Source organism: Lithobates pipiens, unplaced genomic scaffold, assembly GCF_037356315.1.
Source record: "Lithobates pipiens isolate NorthernLeopardFrog02 unplaced genomic scaffold, aLitPip1_a1.2 Scaffold_344, whole genome shotgun sequence".
Taxonomy (NCBI): Eukaryota; Metazoa; Chordata; class Amphibia; order Anura; family Ranidae; genus Lithobates; species Lithobates pipiens.
Window position 1 is genome coordinate 1 of NW_027507807.1, and position 26,932 is coordinate 26,932.

Genomic DNA, 26,932 nt, shown 5'->3' on the forward strand with positions numbered 1-26,932 from the left:
ATCCTATACCTCTTAGTCTGGGCGAATTCCATACCATAACCCTCTACAGGAACCTCAACCAAGGATCACTTGTGGTGGACAACCAAACTCCCGTCAATGGAACGTCTCAGGTAACATCATAAAACACAATGTGAACTCCCAATCCGCCACAATGTGAACTCCCAATCCCCACAATGTGAACTCCCAATCCGCCACAATGTGAACTCCCAATCCGCCACAATGTGAACTCCCAATCCGCCACAATGTGAACTCCCAATCCGCCACAATGCCATACTTCTCCTGGTAATGTCTTGTTGGTTTCTCTGGAAATGGATCGTTCTGATTGGATATTCTGCACTTTCAGGGTAAATTCCAGGGTCTGGACTTGAACGAGGAGATTTACCTAGGAGGTTATCCTAATTACGAGGTTGTTTCTAAGACTGGCTTGGGCAAAGGCTTTATTGGTAACTAGAAATCCATCCAATGGTCATATTTGCCACCCTCTGGCTAATGGTCTCTCCCTCACGTGCGCCCTTATTTCTCCCTCGCAGGCTGTGTCCGGCAGCTCATTCTTCAGGGAGAAGAGGTCATCTTCAAGGATCTGGATCTGATCACCACTGGCATCTCTAACTGCCGAACTTGTAGAGACCGACCTTGCAAGGTACGACCAAAGGCAAAGAGCCAGGCCTGCCCAATTAAATCACTGTAACTGATAATAAGTGCGGCTCATATACTTACCACCAACTCGGTGTAAACCAACACATTAAAGGATGAGGCTATCTTCAGAAACATGTTAGATGTTACACCTGTATTTCGGGTAAGACGTACACCATGGTCCAGCTCCTACCCTCCTCCCCCCGATTCCTTTTCTTTATGACAGCATGAGGGGGATCCTCTCCCCGCAGCTGCTGTCACATTTAAAATAGGCACGGCTGTGCGAGGCTCCGCCTGCACTGCAGCATCATTTATTCACTGGGATCTAAAGGCTAAAAGTTTTTTTACCTTCATACATTCTATGCAGGTAAGAAAACCTCCTCTGTGCAGCACCAGCACCCCCCACCCCCCCCCTCAATACTTACAGTACCTGAATCCCATCTTGATCCCTCCTCATTGGCTAAGACAGCAGTGGGAGCTATTGGCTCCCGCTGTTGTCAATCACAGCCAGTGAGTAGAGAGGGGGGCAGGGCCAAACCGTGGCTCTGTGTTTGAATGGACACTTAGAGCCGCGGCTCGGGAATGAGCCTGCTTGGGTGCCCCCATTGCCAGCTGCTTGCTCTGAGGGCACTTGACAGGAGCCAGGAGCGACGGTGACGGACCTGAGAAGAGGAGGATGCAGGCTGCTCTGTGCAAAACCATTACAGAGGAGGTGAGTATGAAATGTTTGTTATTAGGAAATAAAAAGCCTTTAATATCACTTTAAAGCTACAACCTATTTTACAGGATGTATCGGTTTGTGGTGTGGTTTGGCCCATCATTGTGCGGTCCTTTGGTTGAATCTGATTCTCCTGTTGAGCTGTCTTTGGCCTTGAAGTGTTTTTCATCCTCACTCTTGTTTAGTACCTGAAGCTCTTAACAAGTCTTCTCAGTCACTTTCCTCCTGACGATGTCCGTTCCATCTTCTAGAACCGTGGAATCTGTCGGGATTCAGAGAGCAGCAGTTATGTGTGTGAATGTCTTCCTGGCTTTGCCGGCAGTAACTGTGAGCACTCCCGGGCCTTGCACTGCCACCCAGGTACTTCCTGTGAAATGAAAAGTCACGCTTTGTACTTCCAGCGCTACATGGCCCCTCTCAGCACTTTCCACTTTTCCCCACAGATGCCTGTGGACCTGAAGCTACTTGCATCAATCAAGCTGATGGGTTGGGGTACACCTGCCGCTGCCAACTGGGCAAATCTGGAGACAAATGCATGGATGGTATGTGACTTGCTGGCCCAATGCAGACACTCATCATCAATGTATTGTACATAGAAAGCTACAAGGCTTCGTCTGTTAGAAATGAACGATTAGCTTTGCCATAAAGATGTCCACTCTTCCCAACAGGAGTCATGGTGAACACCCCGTCCTTCAATGGAGAAACCTCTTACATCTCCTACCCACCCCTCACCAACATCCATAATGACCTGCGGGTGGATCTGGAGTTTAAGCCCCTCTCCCCAGATGGTCTCATCTTCTTCAGTGCCGGAAAAGGAGCTCCTGTGGAAGACTTTGTGTCTCTGGCCATGGCCCAAGGCCATCTGGAGTTCCGCTATGAGCTAGGATCAGGTAAGCACTCGGGCTGGATAATATGCAAGGATAATAATCTGTTCTTTATTATTTACAAGGCGCTCTGGTAACATAGAGGGGTTTATTGGGTTAAGGAAAGTCACAACGTAATAATGACGGTCAGAAGTACTAGAGCCAAGCTGACTGGGAAAAGACACATTCCCACCGCGGCAAAAACAGATGTTCAGCACAGACCAAACCCATGTTCCATCTTGGACCATTCCCCCATGCCTCAATGAGTGTGGAAGACAGTATATGGTATACAGACCAAACCCCACCCTGGACCATTCCCCCATGCCTCATTGAGTGTAATGTACAGTATATGGTATACAGACCAAACCCATATCCCGGACCATTCCCCCATGCCTCATTGAGTGTAATGTACAGTATATGGTATACAGACCAAACCCCATCCCGGACCATTCCCCCATGCCTCAATGAGTGTAATGTACAGTATATGGTATACAGACCAAACCCATATCCCGGACCATTCCCCCATGCCTCATTGAGTGTAATGTACAGTATATGGTATACAGACCAAACCCCATCCCGGACCATTCCCCCATGCCTCATTGAGTGTAATGTACAGTATATGGTATACAGACCAAAACCATATCCCATCCCGGACCATTCCCCTATGCCTCAATGAGTGTGGAAGACAGTATATGGTATACAGACCAAACCCATATCCCATCCCAGACCATTCCCCCATGCCTCATTGAGTGTAATGTACAGTATATGGTATACAGACCAAACCCCATCCCGGACCATTCCCCCATGCCTCATTGAGTGTAATGTACAGTATATGGTATACAGACCAAACCCCATCACAGACCATTCCCCGATGCCTCATTGAGTGTAATGTACAGTATATGGTATACAGACCCAACCCATATCCCATCCCGGACCATTCCCCCATGCCTCATTGAGTGTCATGTACAGTATATGGTATACAGACCAAACCCCATCCCAGACCATTCCCCGATGCCTCATTGAGTGTAATGTACAGTATATGGTATACAGACCAAACCCCATCCCTGGAACCATTCCCCGATGCCTCATTGAGTGTAATGTACAGTATATGGTATACAGACCAAACCCCATCACAGACCATTCCCCGATGCCTCATTGAGTGTAATGTACAGTATATGGTATACAGACCAAACCCATATCCCATCCTGGACCATTCCCCCATGCCTCATTGAGTCTAATGTACAGTATATGGTATACAGACCAAACCCATATCCCGGACCATTCCCCCAGTGCATCATTGAGTGTAATGTACAGTATATGGTATACAGACCAAACCCCATCCCGGACCATTCCCCAGTGCCTCATTGAATCTAGTGTACAGTACATATTATACAGACCAAAACCATGTCCCACCCCAGACCATTCCACCACGCCTCATCAAGTCTAGTGTACAGTACATATTATATAGACCAAAAGATGTCCCACCCGGACCATTCCCCCATGCCTCTGAGTCTAATGTACAGTATATGGTATACAGACCATATCCCACCCCAGACCATTCCCCCATGCCTCATTGAGTGTAGTGTACAATACATGGTATACAGACCAAACCCATATATGATCCTGGACCATTCCCTTATGCCGCATCGAGTATTGTGGACAGTATATGGTATACAAAGACACTGCATTGGGGAAACTTTACACAGGAATACATCAAGGCTGGTTTAAAATGAATAACACAAAACAACACAGTAGTGGGACAGCGTTCCCTCCAACTGGACCGCAACATGTGAAAGAAATCATAAGGAGAACAACTCCCGGCCTGAACAAGAGAGAGAAATCATCTCAGATTAGACTGAGGACAGGGAATGTGGCCGGGTCACCAGTGGGAGGGTCACCAGTGGGAGGGTCACCAGTGGGAGGGTCACCGGTGGGAGGGTCACCAGTGGGAGATTCCGTTCAGCATTCACTAAGTATCATAGTTATATGATGGGGATCGGTAACCTTTCTCTGGTTTTGTCTTTAGGTTTAGCAATCCTAAGAAGTGCCGACCCCATCCCCCTCGGACAATGGCACAAGGCGTCTGCAGAGAGAGTCAATAAGGACGGAACTCTCCAGGTTAATGGCGGTCCACCGGTGAAGAGGTCTTCTCCAGGGAAAAGTCAAGGCCTCAACTTGAAGACACAGATGTACCTCGGGGGTGTGGACAGCACTGCGGAGCTTCCATCTGCGGTCAACGTCACTCAGCCGTACCAGGGCTGCATCGGAGAGGTGGGTTCCCTGACCACGCCGGGCGCTTCCATCAAATGGCAAAACTACGCGTTTCTAGATACAATGTCAGAAGATGATTAGACACTGATTGATTAGAAGATGATTGTTAGAAGGTGATTGATTAGAAGATGATTGATTAGAAGATGATTAGACACTGATTGATTAGAAGATGATTGTTAGAAGGTGATTGATTAGAAGATGATTAGAAGATGATTGATTAGAAGATGATTGATTAGAAGATGATTGATTAGAAGATGATTAGAAGATGATTAGAAGATGATTGATTAGATGATGATTAGAAGATGATTGATTAGAAGATGATTGATTAGAAGATGATTATAAGATGATTGATTATAAGATGATTGATTAGAAGATGATTGATTAGAAGATTATAAGATGATTGATTAGAAGATGATTATAAGACGATTGATTTGAAGGTGATTGATTAGAAGATGATTAGAAGATGATTGATTAGAAGATGATTGGAAGCTGCCAGTTCAGAGATGACTTTCAGTGTACTTTGTAGCCAATGAGAAGTTACTTTGCGAAGTAACCGATTTGATTTCTGATAACATGGCATATTGGAAGAGGTGACATATTTCACCATGATAGTATTTTTATTGTCGGGATCACAGCAGTAGTATATAAAGTCTCAGTAAGGTATCCCCGATTGCCATGATAGGGGTAGTCCACATTACGGTTTACGATCAGTTGTAGTTGATTAGGTTCAGGTTGGAGTTGGATCTCTGAACTAACGTCTTTGTTTTATTTAGGTTTCCATCAATAACAAGAAGGTGGACATCTCTTACAGTTTCCTAGAAAGCCATGCAATCAGTCAGTGCTATGACAGCTCTCCGTGTGACCGCATGCCATGCCTGCATGGGGGAAGATGTATGCCCACCGGGGAGTACGAGTACCAATGCCTGTGCCGTGATGGCTTCAAAGGTGCACATAAATTCTCTTCTATCATGAACGAATCCTAATGGTGTCTAATGCCGTGTGCACACGACCAGACTTTTCGAGGGACTAGGTCCGGCGGTCTTTCCGACGGAGTTTCGGCGGAGTTCTGACAGACTTTCCGAATGAGTGGACTTGGCCACTGTAACGGCTCCCCTAATATAAAGGGGGTTAACGCCGTTTACGATGTTCCTAGGCACACATCCACTCGCTACCAATATCCACAGCTAAACGACCCTTTCCTATAGGAGCCGACCCCTCTGGCAAAAAGACGAGACGCACTCTGTCTCTTCTGTAGTAGGAATGTCTTTATTAAAGAGCAACATTGTAACTTTATACACAATTCAAGGCACATGCTTTAACATGAACAAGGGCCCAGCTCCACCCACACATCCCAAGACTCAACACCTCATCCTGACGTCTGCTAGGCTTCAAACGATCCCACCCAATACACATCTTTTCACAAAGGGTTGGCAGCCAGTCTGTCTGGCACTTTACAATACACAGAAGGACAGACTTAAATGAACAATAGAAATGCAAAACAACTTAATTCCTCACAGCAATGATACTTAACCTCCATGTACAGTATACATCCAATCTATATACAATGTATATACAGCCTTGAATATGGCTATCACAGACCATATCGGGGGATTCTTTTATTCACCCTGTGTCCAAAGTGACCCCACTGTCACAGCCACACACAATCACACCAAAGTCCGACGGATTGGAACGTGATGACGCACGACCGGACTAGAATAAGGAAGTTCATAGCCAGTAGCCAATAGCTGCCCTAGCGTCGGTTTTTGTCCGTCGGACCAGCACACACACGAGCGGATTTCTCGTTCCGGTGGAAAAATTGGAAACATGTTCTATTTCTAAAGTCCACCGGATTTTCGGCAAGCAAAGGTCCGATGGAGCCCCACACAAGATCGAATTGTCCGACGGACTCGTTCCGTTGGACCTTTGCTGTCAAAAAGTGCGGTCGTGTGTACGCGGCATTCTTGGGTATAAGGTTTTCCTCCTAGTTACCAATCCACTTCTCCCTTTGTATTCTCATATTTGATATAGAAGGTAGCCGATTCGGACACCTCGTAGGCGTCTCCTCTATGGCTGCCATTGGCTTGTATAGTCCAGCTACACTTTGCACATGGAGTGTATGACCAACAATCCATACATGACCCATCTTTGTAGCAGTGAAATAATAAGCTGTCGGTAGGGTAGTATTTTCAGAATATGAGAAACCCCTCAGAAAAGAATAAAATAGATCCCCCCCAGACATGGGGAACCTTGAAAAATCCATGCAGGCCGAGTCTTAGGGGGTATAGAATCCGGACGAGATGAGGAACCTTACCCAACCAAGTTTCATCATCAACATCAATCCAGGAAAGTCCTCCTTGGGGCTTCTAAAGGTTTTTCAGGTAGTCTGAACCCCGATGTGAGCCGAGGAGGAGACTTCATTGGCTAAATATGGGTCTTGGTGTCTCAGGCCAGAAGCTGACCACAAATGGTGATGTTTTCCATCTTTCAGGCGATCGATGTGAATCTCACGAAGATCGATGTCAGATACAAAATCCTTGTATAAATGGGGGCACCTGCAAGGACAACCGATGTCACTGCCCAGAGGGCTTCTCTGGAACATACTGCGAAGCAGGTGAGAACCCGGGAAGGACGTTCGCTCTGAGGGAAGGTGGGGGCCATACATGCTGGGATTTCACAGGCACTGCAACTGACACCAGTACGGCTTGCTGCAATCTGGCGGCATTGGCCTCCTTAATGAGCAGTGTATGTGCCGGCTGCTTCTCACACGTTTGTCTCTGCAATCACCGTTCCCTCTATGTGGCGCCATACTCTGAACACGCATATCGCGCTTGTGGTAACCGGCGGAGTTCTCATCTTGTGGTGTTGTGGATGAAGATTGGCTCTGTGTATGGCACTTGCCTCTGGGGGGCCCCATACCTAGTGGCCGGCCTGATGCATTCTGAATACAGGAGGTTGTCCGCTGGGCATGGTGGCCATTCAGAGAATGATTTCCATTTTTGAGTAAAAGCAAAATGTTCCGATTGGTTGAGATGGGGCTATGACATCATGCTCTCCACCTTGTCCAATCAGAGAATGCTTTTTATTCATTCAGAAAGTGGAAAGCGTTCTCTGAATGGCAAATTGTGCGAAGCAGCCGACGACCTGTTATGACAACGAATGCGGCCGGCCGCTCAGCACAGGACCCGGAAGCAAGTGGAGATCACTGTAGTAGCAATGTAGTAGCGGTGTCCAGTTCAGTGATTTCAAGCTTCCAGGAACATTGGTCTAGTGGGGTATACCTTGTTATATTACCCCAAGCTTGACCAATGTAATTATGTATAAAATATACCGTGCCTGGAATCCATCTTTAATGGTTGCCCCCCTTACAGCCCCTTCATGAAGTTCATTGTCTATTCATAGTACCCCCAGCAGACTCCAGTAAAGTGTCGCTTGTATTCTGGAGTCTTCTCTGAGATCTCGGCCAAATATGATGCAGAACATTCTCCACAGGGGCTCATGGGAAGGGTGCCAATATGAAGAGAAGTCTTGTATTGTCCTCTACTTCTGCCAAGGGGGTAGATTTTGCACCCCTAGGTGGTTGTGATACGTGGGGGGTGGTAGTCCCAGCCATCTCATGGTGCCCCATATGAAGAGAAGTCTTGTATTGTCCTCTACCTCTGCCAAGGGGGTAGATTTTGCACCCCTAGGTGGTTGTGATACGTGGGGGGTGGTAGTCCCAGCCATCTCATGGTGCCCCATATGAAGAGAAGTCTTGTATTGTCCTCTACCTCTGCCAAAGGGGTAGATTTTGCACCCCTAGGTGGTTGTGATACTTGGGAGGTGGTAGTCCCGGTCATCTCATGGTGCCCCATATGAAGAGAAGTCTTGTATTGTCCTCTACCTCTGCCAAGGGGGTAGATTTTGCACCCCTAGGTGGTTGTGATACGTGGGGGGTGGTATTCATGGCCATCTCTTGGTGCCCCATATGAAGAGAAGTCTTGTATTGTCCTCTACCTCTGCCAAGGGGGTAGATTTTGTACCCCTAGGTGGTTGTGATACGTGGGGGGTGGTATTCATGGCCATCTCTTGGTGCCCCATATGAAGAGAAGTCTTGTATTGTCCTCTACCTCTGCCAAGGGGGTAGATTTTGCACCCCTAGGTGGTTGTGATACGTGGGGGGGTGGTAGTCTTGGCCATCTCTTGGTGCCCCATATGAAGAGAAGTCTTGTATTGTCCTCTACCTCTGCCAAGGGGGTAGATTTTGCACCCCTAGGTGGTTGTGATATGCGGGGGGTGGCGGGGGGGTGGTAGTCCCGGAGATCTCATGGTGCCCGCTCTGTGCTCTGTAGATTAGCAGCTTTGCCAAGTCCGTGTGTTAACAAGCTTATTTGCACATTTGTACAGGAGCAGCTTCTACACACCTGGAGGACGGAGTTCACGAAGGGAGTGGGGGGAACGGTATTGTATCCCCAATTTATTTTATCTTCTTTTATTTCTTGGGAGAGGGCGCTGTCTGCAATCATTCTGTAATACGGCGGGAATGGGTGGAGGGGGGCAGAGGGGGGCGATGGGTATTTTCAGGGAGTCATTGTACCAGTGACACTCTGGCCATGATGAGGGACTCGGTGGAATGTTCCATTGTTTCTATGTAACTTCACCCAATAATCAGACCCCGACCTCCACACAACCCCCATATATCAGCCTCTCCCTCTGCTAACATCTCTCCTGGACCAGTTGTGTTTCTTCCTTCCATCTCGGGGTGACGGTCCCTCGCCTTTAAACCTTTCCACATGGAGCCCCCCAGTGATTGGGTCATCAAGGTCCCATGTCGCCATTTCCACCGATCTCTCACTTTCCATGTTTTGTCTTCTATAGATGCCCCGGGAGTCTACGGCTCCTACTTCTCCGATGACTCTTACATCGCTCTACCCAGGCAGATGTTCCCTCGCAGGTAAGTGGCCCCCCGCCTGTCCCCCTCTACAAAGCATGTTGTCTTCACATACAGATCCCGGGGCTCCACCAGATTCCGGGGCTCCACCAGATCCCGGGGCTCCACCAGATCCCGGAACTCCACCAGATCCTGGGGCTCCACCAGATCCCGGAACTCCACCAGATCCCGGGGCTCCACCAGATCCCGGGGCTCCACCAGATTCCGGGGCTCCACCAGATCATGGGGCTCCACCAGATCACGGGGCTCCACCAGATCCCGGGGCCCCACCAGATCCCAGGGCTCCACCAGATCCCGTGGCTCCACCAGATTCTGGGTCTCCACCAGATCCCGGTGAGGGCCATTTACACTTCACTTCGACTCCAACATTAAAGTGCCGACCTCTTCAGTGTCCTTGTCTGATGTGTTCCTGATGCTTTGCTGAGGCTTTTCAAGCTCTAAGAAGCTTGGCAAATGCCCCGTCTGTGTGTGTGGATTTTCAATTTGTTTTAAAGGGGCACAGTAGAACCCCAGCTCACTAGGACCCCCACTCAGCAGATCCCCAGCTCATTAATACTTCTTCTGTTCGGCAGATCCCCAGGTCATTAATACTTCTTCTGTTCGGCAGATCCCCAGGTCATTAGTATCCCCACTCGGCAGATCCCCAGCTCATTAGGACCCCCACTCAGCAGATCCCCAGGTCATTAGAACCCCCACTCAGCAGATCCCCAGCTCATTAATACTCCTGTTCGGCAGATCCCCAGGTCATTAGGACCTCCATTCAGCAGATCCCCAAGTCATTAGTACCACCACTTGGCAGATCCCCAGGTCATTAATACTCCTGTTCGGCAGATCCCCAGGTCATTTGTACCCCCACTCGCCAGATTCCCAGGTTATTAATACCCCCGCTTAGCATATGACCAGCTCATTAATACTCACGTTCAGCAGATCCCCAGGTCATTAATACCCCCACTCGGCAGATCCCCAGGTCATTAATACCCCCACTCGGCAGATCCCCAGGTCATTAATACCCCCACTCGGCAGATCCCCAGGTCATTAATACCCCCACTCGGCAGATCCCCAGGTCATTAATACCCCCGCTCGGCAGATCCCCGAGTCATTAATACTCCCATTCTGCAGATCCCCAGGTCATTAGTACCCCCACTCAGCAGATCCCCAGCTCATTAATACTCTCGTTTGGCAGATCCCCAGCTCATTAGTACACTTGTTCAGCATATCCCCCGTTTCAGTACTCTAGTGCAGCAGATCCCCTGCTCAGTAGTACCACCTAGCTCTGCTGATCCCCCATTCAGTAGTAACCCCTAGCTCTGCTGATCCCCCCCCTCTGTCTCTCTCTCCAGTTCTTGCTCACCTCCCGCTATATAGCTCTGACACTGTGCACCACCTGTGACATTGCCAGCTTCTCCTGCTCCGGTCCCCCAGCTCTGCTGATCCTCTGCCGCTCGGTCCTTTCTCTACAGTCCCCGCTCACCTTCTGTTATAGTGTTCCCATGTTGCACACCACGCGCGCTATCTGCAGACCAACATCTTTCCGGTTCATTTGTTGGTTTCCCAGGGCATCCTGGGATCTCTCATGCCTCCAAAGCTAAGCGAAGGCAACGCTGAATAAAAGCCTCTCAAAAGCTTCAGGGTCTGTTAGCTAGTAATGTCACAGACTTCTATGGAGGCTTTGGAGATGCTTTGAAGCACCTAGAAAGTGACACGGGGGATAATTATTGAAGCGAAGGCAAACGCACCATGTGGCCAGGACTGCAGGGTGACCATTTTATTTATTTAATGACAGGAGCTTTGATTGGTGGGATTCAGGGCGCTTTATAAGTGGGTTTCCAATGGCACATTGTGAAGTGAGTGTGACCGACCCCCGAGGGTTCAGAATACTCTTCAGGAACGGCTTCTTATGCTATGGAAACATTTGTCATGATGGAGATTTTCTGAGAAAAATATGGTCAGAAAGATTAGGCGGTCCTTCCATGCAATCTCTAATGCCCCCCCCCCTGTGCAGTTCCAGGAAAGTCTATGGCGCCATCTGGTGGTGGAGTACAACAATGCAGCCCCTCCAGTTACACATACAAACCTATGGCCATATTACATGCGGCAGCTCCTTCATTAATATGCAGAACCATAGGGGCCCCTCGCTGAGGCTTACTGTGGGGGAGGGGATTAAATGGCAATATCCAGGTGGTTGCTCTTCTTTAACTCTAATGTCATATCATCATAAAACGTTTGTCTCTTTATATTGTTCTCATTATTATTCCACTCACATGTAGACGTATTTGTAGATCAGGAATGCGACTAAAATCCAATCTATTTCAGCCGACCAGACGCACCGGAGACCATCGAGCTGGAGATCCGAACAGCGTCCACCGACGGCGTCATCTTCTGGCAGGGAATGGTAAGTTTTTTTAATTTCTTTTTGTTACTTTGTAACATGGATAGGCAGGCAATCACCGGCTCTTTATAGGATAGGCAGCATGCTCAACGTTCCATCATGGGGGCTCAACGTTCCATCATGGGGGCTCAACGTTCCATCATGGGGGCTCAACGTTCCATCATGGGGGCTCAACATTCCATCATGGGGGCTCAACGTTCCATCATGGGGGCTCAACGTTCCATCATGGGGGCTCAACGTTCTATCATGGGGGCTCAAAGTTCCATCATGGGGGCTCAAAGTTCCATCATGGGGGCTCAACGTTCCATCATGGGGGCTCAACGTTCCATCATGGGGGCTCAACGTTCCATCATGGGGGCTCAACATTCCGTCATGGGGGCTCAACGTTCCGTCATGGGGGCTCAACGTTCCGTCATGGGGGCTCAACGTTCCGTCATGGGGGCGCAACATTCCGTCATGGCGGCTCAACGTTCCGTCATGGGGGCTCAACGTTCCATCATGGGGGCTCAACGTTCCATCATGGGGGCTCAACGTTCCATCATGGGGGCGCAACGTTCCATCATGGGGGCGCAACGTTCCATCATGGGGGCTCAACGTTCCATCATGGGGGCTCAACCTGTGGCCATCCAACTGTCGCAGAACTACAAGTCCCATGAGGCCTTGCAAAGCTGTCGGTTAAACAAGAAGTATGACTTCCAAAGGCCGAGTCATGATGGGACCCATGTTTAGGGTGGGGCGCATGCTCAGGCGTATGTTCTCCCCTCCCCCCCCCCCCCCCCCGATCCACCAAACTGAACTTGGCTTTCATAGAAGCTTCCATTACAGATCCTCTTCTCTTCTCCTCCATCTATATTTATCCCAACCCCCCCCCCCCCCCACGTTTGTACTCAGGTACTGTCAGCAATGTGTCTGCAATAAGAACTGTCTGCATTGCTGTAGAGGAGCAAGTCCTATCCCTACTTCCAGTCTCCATATTATATGCCAGTGAGGGGGGGGAGGGGGTTGAAGTTCCTCTGAATCGTTTTGGGGGAGACCCAGATTCTGGATGTTCTGTCCTTTGGTTGCGGCGGAGCTCGTCTTGTTGGCGATGGGCAGCGCCATTTTGTTGGTTTGGTATGCAGAGCGATGTTCTCCATTGTCCATAAGGAAGGATAGAAGCTTCTGAGCCAGGTGAAGTATACAGATGAGGAGTCGCTTCTTATATGTTTGTTCCGGGTCAGTACCTGAAAACACATGGAAGTAGTGGAGAGACACGCCTCATCCACGCAGCAGTACATTACAAGGAAGAGACACGCCACATCCACGCCGCAGTACATTACATGGGAGAGACACGCCTCATCCACGCAGCAGTACAATGCAAGGGAGAGACACGCCTCATCCACGCAGCAGTACATTACATGGGAGAGACACGCCACATCCACGCAGCAGTACATTACAAGGAAGAGACACGCCACATCCACGCCGCAGTACATTACATGGGAGAGACACGCCTCATCCACGCAGCAGTACAATGCAAGGGAGAGACACGCCACATCCACGCAGCAGTACATTACATGGGAGAGACACGCCACATCCACGCAGCAGTACATTACATGGGAGAGACACGCCTCATCCACGCAGCAGTACATTACATGGGGGAGACACGCCACATCCACGCAGCAGTACATTACATGGGAGAGACACGCCACATCCACGCAGCAGTACATTACAAGGGAGAGACACGCCACATCCACGCAGCAGTACATTACAAGGGAGAGACACGCCACATCCACGCAGCAGTACTTTACAAGGAAGAGACACGCCACATCCACGCAGCAGTACATTACATGGGAGAGACACGCCTCATCCACGCAGCAGTACATTACATGGGAGAGACACGCCACATCCACGCAGCAGTACATTACATGGGAGAGACACGCCTCATCCACGCAGCAGTACATTACATGGGAGAGACACGCCACATCCACGCAGCAGTACATTACAAGGAAGAGACACGCCACATCCACGCAGCAGTACATTAGAAGGAAGAGACACGCCACATCCACGCAGCAGTACATTACATGGGAGAGACACGCCACATCCACGCAGCAGTACATTACATGGGAGAGACACGCCACATCCACGCAGCAGTACATTACATGGGAGAGACACGCCTCATCCACGCAGCAGTACATTACATGGGGGAGACACGCCACATCCACGCAGCAGTACATTACATGGGAGAGACACGCCACATCCACGCAGCAGTACATTACAAGGGAGAGACACGCCACATCCACGCAGCAGTACATTACAAGGGAGAGACACGCCACATCCACGCAGCAGTACTTTACAAGGAAGAGACACGCCACATCCACGCAGCAGTACATTACATGGGAGAGACACGACACATCCACACAGCAGTACAATACAAGGGGGAGACACGCCTCATCCACGCAGCAGTACAATACAAGGGGGAGACACGCCTAATCCACGCAGCAGTACAATACAAGGGAGAGACTCGCCACATCCACGCAGGAGTACAATACAAGGGAGAGACACGCCACATCCACGCAGCAGTACATTACAAGGGAGAGACACGCCACATCCACGCAGCAGTACATTACAAGGGAGAGACACGCCACATCCACGCAGCAGTACTTTACAAGGAAGAGACACGCCACATCCACGCAGCAGTACATTACATGGGAGAGACACGCCACATCCACACAGCAGTACATTACATGGGAGAGACACGCCACATCCACACAGCAGTACAATACAAGGGGGAGACACGCCACATCCACGCAGCAGTACAATACAAGGGGGAGACACGCCTCATCCACGCAGCAGTACAATACATGGGATAGACAGGTGCATCTGCGCTGCAGTACAAGTCAAAGGAGAGACACGTCACATCCGTGTAGTAGTACAATAGAAGCTGCCATCAATATAACTGGCTGCATGCTGCCATGATTAAAGCCTCTATTTCCATCTCTCATCATGTCCCCCCCCCAACCCCCCCCCAGGAAGCCAATACCAACTAATCAGGTACTTCAGTCTTTTTATGGGTCAATAATACTGACCAATCAAAGCTCGCTGCTCCTAAACAATGGCTTATGTAATGAGGCCAAGTGCACCAACACATACAAGCCAATCAGAAGTCAGAAGACTGCAATGCACTGAGTTTCCGCACCACCTCCCCTCCTTGCATGGCCTCATTACATAATCCTGAGGACACGATTCTGTGCATAATAGTCTCCCCCCCCCCGACTGCAGGACTAACACCCCTCTATGTGGGACATCTCCCGGCTCCCGTGTCTGTAGGAATATGCAGAACTGGCCAATAGGAAGTGTTCAGTCCCTTCTCCTGAGTCCCAGGTGTCTCTTCAGATGGTTGAGTCAATGTTTGTCTTGCAGGAGGTAAGAGAAGAAGGCCGGGAGAGGGATTTCATCAGTCTGGGCCTGAAGGACGGTCACCTCCTCTTCAGGTAAGAACTACCATGACCCTCGTTCTATGAATGGTCCTCATGTGGAGGAAGAAATAGTTGGCTGCACACCGAGAGGACAAGAAAGTCCCTTCATTCCTTTTCAATAAAACGTGATGTAACACCACAGGATAGCAGCAAATACGGGTACAGGCAGACGCGTTTCACCCAGTCACACTGTGCTTCTTCATCACCCCGCCGTGTTCCACCGACCTTCCTTAAATAGGACCTCCCCCTGTGTGATAGGACCTCCCCCTGTGTGATAGGACCTCCCTCCGTGTGATAGGACCTCCCTCCGTGTGATAGGACCTCCCCCGTGTGATAGGACCTCCCCCCGTGTGATAGGACCTCCCCCTGTGTGATAGGACCTCCCCCCGTGTGATAGGACCTCCCCCGTGTGATAGGACCTCCCCCGTGTGATAGGACCTCCCCCCGTGTGATAGGACCTCCCCTGTGTGATAGGACGACCTCCCCCTGTGTGATAGGACTTCCTCCCCGTGTGTGATAGGACCTCCTCCCCGTGTGATAGGACCTCCTCCCTGTGTGATAGGACCTCCTCCCCGTGTGATAGGACCTCCTCCCTGTGTGATAGGACCTCCCCCCATGTGATAGGGCCTTCCCCTGTGTGATAGGACCTCCCCCATGTGATAGGACCTCCCCCATGTGATAGGACCTCCCTCCGTTTGTTAGGACCTCTCCCATGTGATAGGACCTCCCCCCATGTGATAGGACCTCCCTCCGTTTGATAGGACCTCCCCCTGTGTGATAGGACTTCCCTTCGTGTGATAGAACCTGCCACATGTGATAGGACTTCCCCCATGTGATAGGACTTCCCCCGTGTGATAGGACTTCCCCCCTGTGTGATAGGACCTACCCCCGTGTGATAGGACCTCCTCCCGTGTGATAGGACTTCCCCCCTGTGTGATAGGACCTCCTCCGTGTGATAGGACCTCCCCTGTGTGATAGGACTTCCCCCATGTGATAGGACCTCCCTCCGTTTGTTAGGACCTCTCCCGTGTGATAGGACCTCCCCCCATGTGATAGGACCTCCCTCCGTTTGATAGGACCTCCCCCTGTGTGATAGGACTTCCCTTCGTGTGATAGAACCTGCCACATGTGATAGGACTTCCCCCATGTGATAGGACTTCCCCCGTGTGATAGGACTTCCCCCCTGTGTGATAGGACCTACCCCCGTGTGATAGGACCTCCTCCCATGTGATAGGACTTCCCCCCATGTGATAGGACTTCCCCCCTGTGTGATAGGACCTCCCTCCGTGTGATAGGACCTCCCTCCGTGTGATAGGACTTCCCCCATGTGATAGGACCTCCCTTTCCATGTGATAGGACCTCCCCCATGTGATAGGACCTCCCCGTGTGATAGGACCTCCCCCTGTGTGATAGGAAGGACCTCCCCCTGTATGATAGGAAGGACCTCCCCCGTGTGATAGGACCTCCCCCTGTGTGATAGGAAGGACCTCCCCCTGTGTGATAGGAAGGACCTCCCCATGTGTGATAGGAACTCCGCCTGTGTGATAGCACCTCCCCCGTGTGATAGAACCTCCCCACATGTTATAAGACCTCCTCCCATGTGATAGGACCTCCCCCATGTGATAGGACCACTGGCCTCATTCAAAGTCCCATTCCTATCTCCCTTTTTCTCTAGTTTATATATATATATATATATATATACGGTATGTGTAGGGATGGAGGCTTGTTTGGTGTATAGTTCCAGGCTGGGACGGGTCGCTCTCTGTATACATTATAACACAGCAGTTGGGCCTTTGTGCAATCAGTGCTCCGATCCAGAGAGCCGTTCTAGCATTACATAATTCAGACTTCAGAGTGGAATCCACCATCCCCCCATGTATAGGAAAGGAGGAAGGGCGACCCTCCAATAGTGACAGATTGCTTTTAAAAGATTTATTTCAAAACTTGGGCAATCATGAAATGTGAGCCGAGGCATGCACACATGGGGGGAGTCCTTTCCCCAACTCACCTGGAATCACTCACCTGGAATCACTCACCTGGAATCACTCACCTGGAATCACTCGGAATCACTGACCTGGAATCGCCTGGAATCACCTGGAATCCCCTGGGGCGGAGTTCCCTTCTCCTATTGTTTGTATTGGCTCAGCTCCGGTGCTGCCCCACCCATGAGGGCCATTACAAAGTGCAGGAAAGGAGAAGGGTTGTCCATAGCGGACTCCTCCCACCCATCCATGCACATTGCTGTGAGATCTCCTCAGAGAATGTCAGTTCCCCGAAGTAGCATCTCCAAATAGACACCCGCCGGTCCCATGAAGACCCCCCACCACCACTCCTGAAGGGGACTGGCGGGGTCGGACTCCAGGGGATGTGGTACTGTTGGTGCAATGAAAAGCTTTGGTCAGTCTGAAGCCTCTTCTAATCCTTTCATTTATTTTTTACCTAAAACACAAATACTGAAATCTGATTGGTTGTTAGGGACCACCTATATCTGCATTGCTGTGTTGCCAGTCCTTGGGGTTTAATACCACTCTGGTCTTTTCTACTCCTTAGTTATCAGCTGGGCAGCGGAGAAGCCAAAATTATGACAGAAGATCCAATCAATGATGGTGAATGGCACAAAGTCACCGCCATCCGGTAAGTGGAGGCAACTTTCATGATGACATTACCCCACTGAGCACTCCGGGATAGCCGATCTCAGGACCACAGCCAAGCTGTATGTGTCTCTATAGTCTTCACAAGGTATCCGAACACTGCCCACTCCCCTTCTAGTAATACAGACCCCTATATATCCCTCAACATCTGTCTGTAATACACAGACCCCTATATATCCCCCAACATCTGTCTGTAATACAGACCCCTATATATCCCTCAACATCTGTCTGTAATACAGACCCCTATATATCCCTCAACATCTGTCTGTAATACACAGACCCCTATATATCCCCCAACATCTGTCTGTAATACAGACCCCTATATATCCCTCAACATCTGTCTGTAATACACACCCCTATATATCCCTCAACATCCGTCATTAATACAGACCCCTATACATCCCTCAACATCTGTCTGTAATACAGACCCCTATATATCCCCCAACATCTGTCTGTAATACAGACCCCTATACATCCCTCAACATCTGTCTGTAATACAGACCCCTATATATCCCTCAACATCTGTCTGTAATACAGACCCCTATATATCCCTCAACATCTGTCTGTAATACACAGACCCCTATATATCCCCCAGCATCTGTCTGTAATACAGACCCCTATATATCCCCCAACATCTGTCTGTAATACAGACCCCTATATATCCCCCAACATCTGTCTGTAATACAGACCCCTATATATCCCCCAACATCTGTCTGTAATACAGCCCCCTATATATCCCCCAACATCTGTCTGTAATACAGCCCCCTATATATCCCCCAACATCTGTCTGTAATACAGCCCCCTATATATCCCCCAACATCTGTCTGTAATACAGACCCCTATATATCCCTCAACATCTGTCTGTAATACAGACCCCTATATATCCCTCAACATCCGTCATTAATACAGACCCCTATATATCCCCCAACATCTGTCTGTAATACAGACCTCTATATATCCCCCAACATCTGTCTGTAATACAGACCCCTATATATCCCCCAACATCTGTCTGTAATACAGCCCCCTATATATCCCCCAACATTTGTCTGTAATACAGACCCTTATATATCCCTCAACATCTGTCTGTAATACACAGACCCCTATATATCCCCCAACATCTGTCTGTAATACAGACCCCTATATATCCCTCAACATCTGTCTGTAATACAGACCCCTATATATCCCCCAACATCCATCAGTAATATCGGGCCCTATACTGTATGTCTCACAACGTCCGTCATTAATACAGACCCCTATATATCTCACAACGTCCCTCATTAATACAGACCCCTATATATCTCACAACCTCCATCATTAATACAGACCCCTATATATCTCACAATGTCCTTTATTAATACAGACCCCTATATATCTCACAACGTCCGTCATTAATACAGACCCCTATATATCTCACAACCTCCGTCATTAATACCAGGCCCTATATATCTCACAATGTCCGTCATTAATACAGACCCCTATATATCTCACAACATCCGTCAGTAATACAGACCCCTATATATCTTGCAACATTCGTCCCCTATATATCTCACAACATCTGTCATTAATACAGACCCCTATATATCTCACAACGTCAGATAGTGATACCAGGCCCTATACTGTATGTCTCACATTGTCAGTCAGTAATACAGACCCCTGCACCACCCAATGACCATCTCACCTCTAGTAATACAGACCCCTGCACCACCCAATGACCATCTCACCTCTAGTAATACAGACCCCTGCACCACCCAATGACCATCTCACCTCTAGTAATACAGACCCCTGCACCACCCAATGACCATCTCACCTCTAGTAATACAGACCCCTGCACCACCCAATGGCCATCTCACCTCTGGTAATACAGACTGCTGTGCATTACGGTTCAATCAGATCTTGACTTTTATCACTACTGAAGTCTGGAATAAACACGGCTGCCTCCTCAGGAACAGCAGACCCTTCCTCCAGATACATAGCTGTGAGGTATAACCCACCTTTCTTCTCCACAGGGAAGGAAAGTCCGGATCCATACAGGTGGATGGTGAGGAAGTCGTCTCTGGAAGTTCACCCGGTAAAAACATCATGGTGGATACCAAGGCAAGCATTTACATTGGTAAGTTCTCCATGACCGATCACCAGACCATCAATTCCTTCTCTACCTATAACATTACAGACCAGGGCCTCACCCTGCCCCACGATTCTGTGGGAGGATCATTCTCCATGTAGACAGGCACAATCCACGTATCCTTTCATCCTCCATGTAGACAGGCACAATCCACGTATCCTTTCATCCTCCATGTAGACAGGCACAATCCACGTATCCTTTCATCCTCCATGTAGACAGGCACAATCCACGTATCATTTCATCCTCCATGTAGACGGTCACAATCCACGTATCATTTCATCCTCCATGTAGACAGGTACAATCCACGTATCCTTTCATCCTCCATGTAGATAGGCACAATCCACGTATCATTTCATTCTCCATGTAGACGGTCACAATCCACGTATCATTTCATCCTCCATGTAGACAGGCACAATCCACGTATCCTTTCATCCTCCATGTAGACAGGCACAATCCACGTATCATTTCATCCTCCATGTAGACAGGCACAATCCACGTATCCTTTCATCCTCCATGTAGACAGGCACAATCCACGTATCATTTCATCCTCCATGTAGACGGTCACAATCCACGTATCCTTTCATCCTCCATGTAGACAGGCACAATCCACGTATCCTTTCATCCTCCATGTAGACAGGCACAATCCACGTATCATTTCATCCTCCATGTAGACAGGCACAATCCACGTATCCTTTCATCCTCCATGTAGACAGGCACAATCCACGTATCATTTCATCCTCCATGTAGACGGTCACAATCCACGTATCCTTTCATTCTCCATGTAGACAGGCACAATCCACGTATCATTTCATCCTCCATGTAGACAGGCACAATCCACGTATCATTTCATCCTCCATGTAGACAGGCACAATCCACGTATCCTTTCATCCTCCATGTAGACAGGCACAATCCACGTATCATTTCATCCTCCATGTAGACAGGCACAATCCACGTATCCTTTCATCCTCCATGTAGACAGGCACAATCCACGTATCATTTCATCCTCCATGTAGACAGGCACAATCCACGTATCCTTTCATTCTCCATGTAGACAGGCACAATCCACGTATCATTTCATCCTCCATGTAGATAGGCACAATCCACGTATCCTTTCATCCTCCATGTAGACAGGCACAATCCACGTATCCTTTCATCCTCCATGTAGACGGTCACAATCCACGTATCCTTTCATTCTCCATGTAGACAGGCACAATCCACGTATCCTTTCATTCTCCATGTAGACAGGCACAATCCACGTATCATTTCATTCTCCATGTAGACAGGCACAATCCACGTATCATTTCATCCTCCATGTAGACAGGCACAATCCACGTATCATTTCATTCTCCATGTAGACAGGCACAATCCACGTATCCTTTCATCCTCCATGTAGACAGGCACAATCCACGTATCCTTTCATCCTCCATGTAGACAGGCACAATCCACGTATCCTTTCATCCTCCATGTAGATAGGCACAATCCACGTATCATTTCATCCTCCATGTAGACAGGCACAATCCACGTATCCTTTCATCCTCCATGTAGACAGGCACAATCCACGTATCCTTTCATCCTCCATGTAGACAGGCACAATCCACGTATCCTTTCATTCTCCATGTAGACAGGCACAATCCACGTATCATTTCATCCTCCATGTAGATAGGCACAATCCACGTATCATTTCATCCTCCATGTAGATAGGCACAATCCACGTATCCTTTCATCCTCCATGTAGACAGGCACAATCCACGTATCATTTCATCCTCCATGTAGACAGGCACAATCCACGTATCCTTTCATCCTCCATGTAGATAGGCACAATCCACGTATCATTTCATCCTCCATGTAGACAGGCACAATCCACGTATCCTTTCATCCTCCATGTAGACAGGAACAATCCACGTATCCTTTCATCCTCCATGTAGATAGGCACAATCCACGTATCCTTTCATCCTCCATGTAGACAGGCACAATCCACGTATCATTTCATCCTCCATGTAGACAGGCACAATCCACGTATCCTTTCATTCTCCATGTAGACAGGCACAATCCACGTATCATTTCATCCTCCATGTAGACAGGCACAATCCACGTATCCTTTCATCCTCCATTTAGACAGGCACAATCCACGTATCCTTTCATCCTCCATGTAGACAGGCACAATCCACGTATCCTTTCATCCTCCATGTAGACGGTCACAATCCACGTATCCTTTCATTCTCCATGTAGACAGGCACAATCCACGTATCATTTCATCCTCCATGTAGACAGGCACAATCCACGTATCCTTTCATTCTCCATGTAGACAGGCACAATCCACGTATCATTTCATCCTCCATGTAGACAGGCACAATCCACGTATCATTTCATTCTCCATGTAGACAGGCACAATCCATGTATCCTTTCATCCTCCATGTAGATAGGCACAATCCACGTATCATTTCATCCTCCATGTAGACAGGCACAATCCACGTATCCTTTCATCCTCCATGTAGACAGGCACAATCCACGTATCCTTTCATCCTCCATGTAGACAGGCACAATCCACGTATCCTTTCATTCTCCATGTAGATAGGCACAATCCACGTATCATTTCATCCTCCATGTAGACAGGCACAATCCACGTATCCTTTCATCCTCCATGTAGATAGGCACAATCCACGTATCATTTCATCCTCCATGTAGACAGGCACAATCCACGTATCCTTTCATCCTCCATTTAGACAGGCACAATCCACGTATACTTTCATCCTCCATGTAGACAGGCACAATCCACGTATCCTTTCATTCTCCATGTAGACAGGCACAATCCACGTATCCTTTCATTCTCCATGTAGACAGGCACAATCCACGTATCATTTCATCCTCCATGTAGACAGGCACAATCCACGTATCCTTTCATCCTCCATGTAGACAGGCACAATCCACGTATCCTTTCATCCTCCATGTAGATAGGCACAATCCACGTATCCTTTCATCCTCCATGTAGACAGGCACAATCCACGTATCCTTTCATCCTCCATGTAGACAGGCACAATCCACGTATCCTTTCATCCTCCATATAGATAGGCACAATCCACGTATCATTTCATTCTCCATGTAGACAGGCACAATCCACGTATCCTTTCATCCTCCATGTAGATAGGCACAATCCACGTATCCTTTCATCCTCCATGTAGACAGGCACAATCCACGTATCATTTCATCCTCCATGTAGACAGGCACAATCCACGTATCCTTTCATCCTCCATGTAGATAGGCACAATCCACGTATCCTTTCATCCTCCATGTAGACAGGCACAATCTACGTATCCTTTCATCCTCCATGTAGACAGGCACAATCCACGTATCCTTTCATCCTCCATGTAGATAGGCACAATCCACGTATCCTTTCATCCTCCATGTAGACAGGCACAATCTACGTATCCTTTCATCCTCCATGTAGATAGGCACAATCCACGTATCCTTTCATCCTCCCACTGTGATGCCAAAGCTCCACATGTAATGGTGTTACTCCAATAAACAATACAACACCAGACCATTTATTTGAATGATAGAATCTGGGTGCACACACCACCTCCTCATAAAAGGTTGGAACAGAGAGAAAATATCTCTCATGTTTTTAATTATTGCCCACCACATCCAAAACTTAACAAAGTGGCTAGAGTGGTGACACTGTCACTTCTCCCATAAAAATCCTCCTTCCATGTCACATGGTGGTCAGTGAGGAGGCCCAGTAATAGCCCCTCTTACATTGATGGACAGTGGAAAGCTCTTCTTACATTGGTGGTCAGGGGGGATCCCCAGTAACATCATCTCTCACAAAGGTGGTCAGTGGTGATCTCCAGTAACATCCCCTCTCTCACACTGGTGGTCGGTGGGGAGCACCTCCTAAACATTGATGGTCATTAAGTCCCTTATTGTAGTATTAGTAAGTAACCCCATTGCCACCATCATGTCCCTTGTCAGAATCCCCCCCCCGCCCCGCCCCAATATACAGAGTGCCTGCTGATCCGCCTTGGTGACATCACATACAAGCACCCGGGATGGGCATAAGAGGAGGATTGTGGGGACCAATACCCCAGAACAGGTAGCTATGTTCCAGCACTGCTTCCTTGCTCCACTCTACGTATGTAAGAAATAACCTGTGATGAAGGGTTGGCATGGCAGGGATATGATCTGCCCATATCATAGTGCTGATGGAAGGGTAGATGATGACTGACCCCCTATTGTAGAGAACACAAGGGCCATGCAATGAGTATGTCTCTGGTATAAATAAATGCCACAATACATAGTCAGTGAACGAACCTTCTGCCCAGACAGTAACCATATAAAGGAGAACTCCTCCTGTCTTACCTGTACAACGTCTGACTTCCTTCTCTTCTTGCGGCAGGCGGGGCCCCCGAAGTGCAGCAGATGACGGCTGGAAAGTTCTTGAATGGAATCACTGGATGTATCAAGAACCTGGTGATCCTGAATGCAAGACCCTCCGACCAGCTCCACCAGCCCATCGACTTGAAGCACAGTGCTGAGTCAGGTCATAACACCAAAGAGTGCCCCTCGTAGGCAGAGACTGTGCCCCCCCCAGCCCCGCCCCCCTCCACTGGCCGCGCCAGGGCAATCCACAGACTATTCTTTATTGTTCTTCAAGAGACAATGACAAACCGAGAATCATTGTAAATGGTGCTTCTGCTGCTACCAAAAAACGAAACCAGAGGTGGTGCTAAAGAAAAAAAGTATTTGGATTGCGCATCTTTGTATTACCTACACCGGATTTTCTTCTTTTTAATTATTATTATTATTATTATTGTTATTTTTTTTTAATGTCTTCAGATTTCCACGTGTTTTACAGCTGGATGAAGGAAATATGTATGTATTGAAACAGATGTATGTTTTTTAAAAAGAACCCCTAACCAAACCCCCCCCCCCCCAAAAGCTAACAAAACCACGCTGTATGTTTAATGTCAGCTGTGCCGGAAGACCCCTTTATTCTGTATATAGGAATGGCCACTCGCTGGACAGCGGCTGAAGCCCCAGACCAGGTCTTGGTCCGGTAGTGTTGGCCCCATGTTCTCTTTGGCTGAGATTTGGGATATGTGGTCTGGAGAGGGTTCCAGAATGTTCAGGTTGGAGGAGAAGGTGCCCCGGGGGGCTTCATCCCTCGTTCTCAGAGCCCTCATAGGCAGAGACCGGGCGAAATTAAAGGGGACAATCGGTCCTCTTTGGAAAGGGGTCTGCACTATTCTTCTTATACATCTCATTAGGTCTACTGCCGGCAGCTGGCTTCTTACTTGGAACCATATTTATGTTATTTAGCTAACAGACACGAGTGTATTATAAAGGTGCATCGACTCTTAGTTCAAGTCAGATACAAGATTTCCAATAAAATCATTCCTCTCCATCGGTCTTTTGTTGCCCTCTTTCTATCATCTCTATTCATACAAGGATGTTGGCAAACCCCTTCTTAACGTTTGAGGGACCAACATAGAGACAGACACCGGGGGGGGGGGGGGGGGCCCCTTGTCAGGAGCTGCCCCATTGACTTTCTGTTATCCTGTGAAGATGTACCAGGACACATTTGACCCCCCCACCTACATGAGACTCCATAGCTGAATAGATCACCAGGCTTACAATCTGTAGGGTAATGAGTGGTTTTAACCTTCGACCTAAGAGTGTATGCACCTTTCTGAGCGGGACAAGTGCTGCACACCTGTATGGGAATAGAGATGGTTCCCGGGATTTGGCAGGAACCAATCCTGGGCTCCCATGTTTAGAATTTAAGGACGATAGACTACTGATGACTCCACAGCACTCTAGTGTGAATAGGGACTGCTATACTGCATATAGGATGTGGAGGAGGGATCAACCACTGACAGGGGGGGGGGGCATTGGGGAGGTCGCAGGTCAGCTGACATAGACAAAGGACAAGCTGTGGTCCTCCTAGAATTTAGTAGTTCAGACACTAGTTTCCTCACCTTCATTAGATATAAAGTCAACAAGGTAGAAACCTAAGACTCCATCCTAAACCAGACCGAGCGTAATGGAGGGGAGCGAGCACACCACCAGGATGGGCCGCATCTACACCAGTCCATCTGTATCCCAGTAATAGATTTACATATTATGGCACAGTAATATGCATGCAGTCTGGTTTGTACAACAGAACTCCAATTCCCTCAGAACCAGCATGTCAGACGGCTGACCCCTTCCATCCCTTCCACTCCACCAGCTATCACCCCGGCCGGATCTCATTACCTGACAACTTCACAGCTGAATGGTTTGGAAACATTTTCCAGAAACATTGATGAGGGTTACATTGGTGCAGTTATGTAACACACAAATTGCAGATATTACTGCCCCCCCCCCCCTTCTTAAATTAACAAGTCTTACCACCAGCCCCCCCCCCCCCCCTGGATGTGGTGACACTATTTGTTTCATCCCATTATGATTTGGTTTAGAAAGCTGAAAATACACAACCAGCCAGAGCAACCATTCTCAACCAATAACCTCAGAGGGACCCTTCAAATTATTTTCAGCCCTTTGGGAACCCCTGCTAAAACCAATTCATTGGTGGTCAATATGAAGAATGTCCCTCACGTTGGCGGTCGGTGGGAAGAATGTCCCTCACATTGGCGGTTGGTGGGAAGAATGTCCCTTACATTGGCAGTCAGGGGGAAGAATGTCCCTTACATTGGCGGTCAGGGGGAAGAATGTCCCTTACGTTGGTTCTTGGGAAGAATGTCCCTTACGTTGGCGGTCAGTGGGAAGAATGTCCCTTACATTGGCAGTCGGTGGGAAGAATGATCCTTACATTGCTCTTTGGGAAGAATGTCCCTTACGTTAGGGGGTCAGTGGGAAGAATGTCCCTTACGTTGGCGGTCAGTGGAGGTCCCTTACCTATTACCT

General features: G+C 48.6%; 1 protein-coding gene across 1 annotated transcript; it reads left to right on the top strand.

The window, feature by feature from the left end:
• Nucleotides 1–18: 18 nt before the first annotated feature.
• Nucleotides 19–25,430, top strand: LOC143955165 (basement membrane-specific heparan sulfate proteoglycan core protein-like; the record flags this gene model as incomplete). Its single annotated transcript, XM_077465258.1, is given in 16 exon segments — nucleotides 19–110; nucleotides 344–443; nucleotides 531–640; nucleotides 1,603–1,711; nucleotides 1,795–1,893; nucleotides 2,020–2,241; nucleotides 4,241–4,485; nucleotides 5,259–5,430; nucleotides 6,974–7,096; nucleotides 8,869–8,922; nucleotides 9,340–9,415; nucleotides 11,726–11,804; nucleotides 15,201–15,271; nucleotides 17,807–17,890; nucleotides 19,914–20,017; nucleotides 24,423–25,430. Coding segments are annotated over 16 exon segments (1,913 nt in total), but the record flags the coding sequence as incomplete, so codon positions are not given.
• Nucleotides 25,431–26,932: the final 1,502 nt, after the last annotated feature.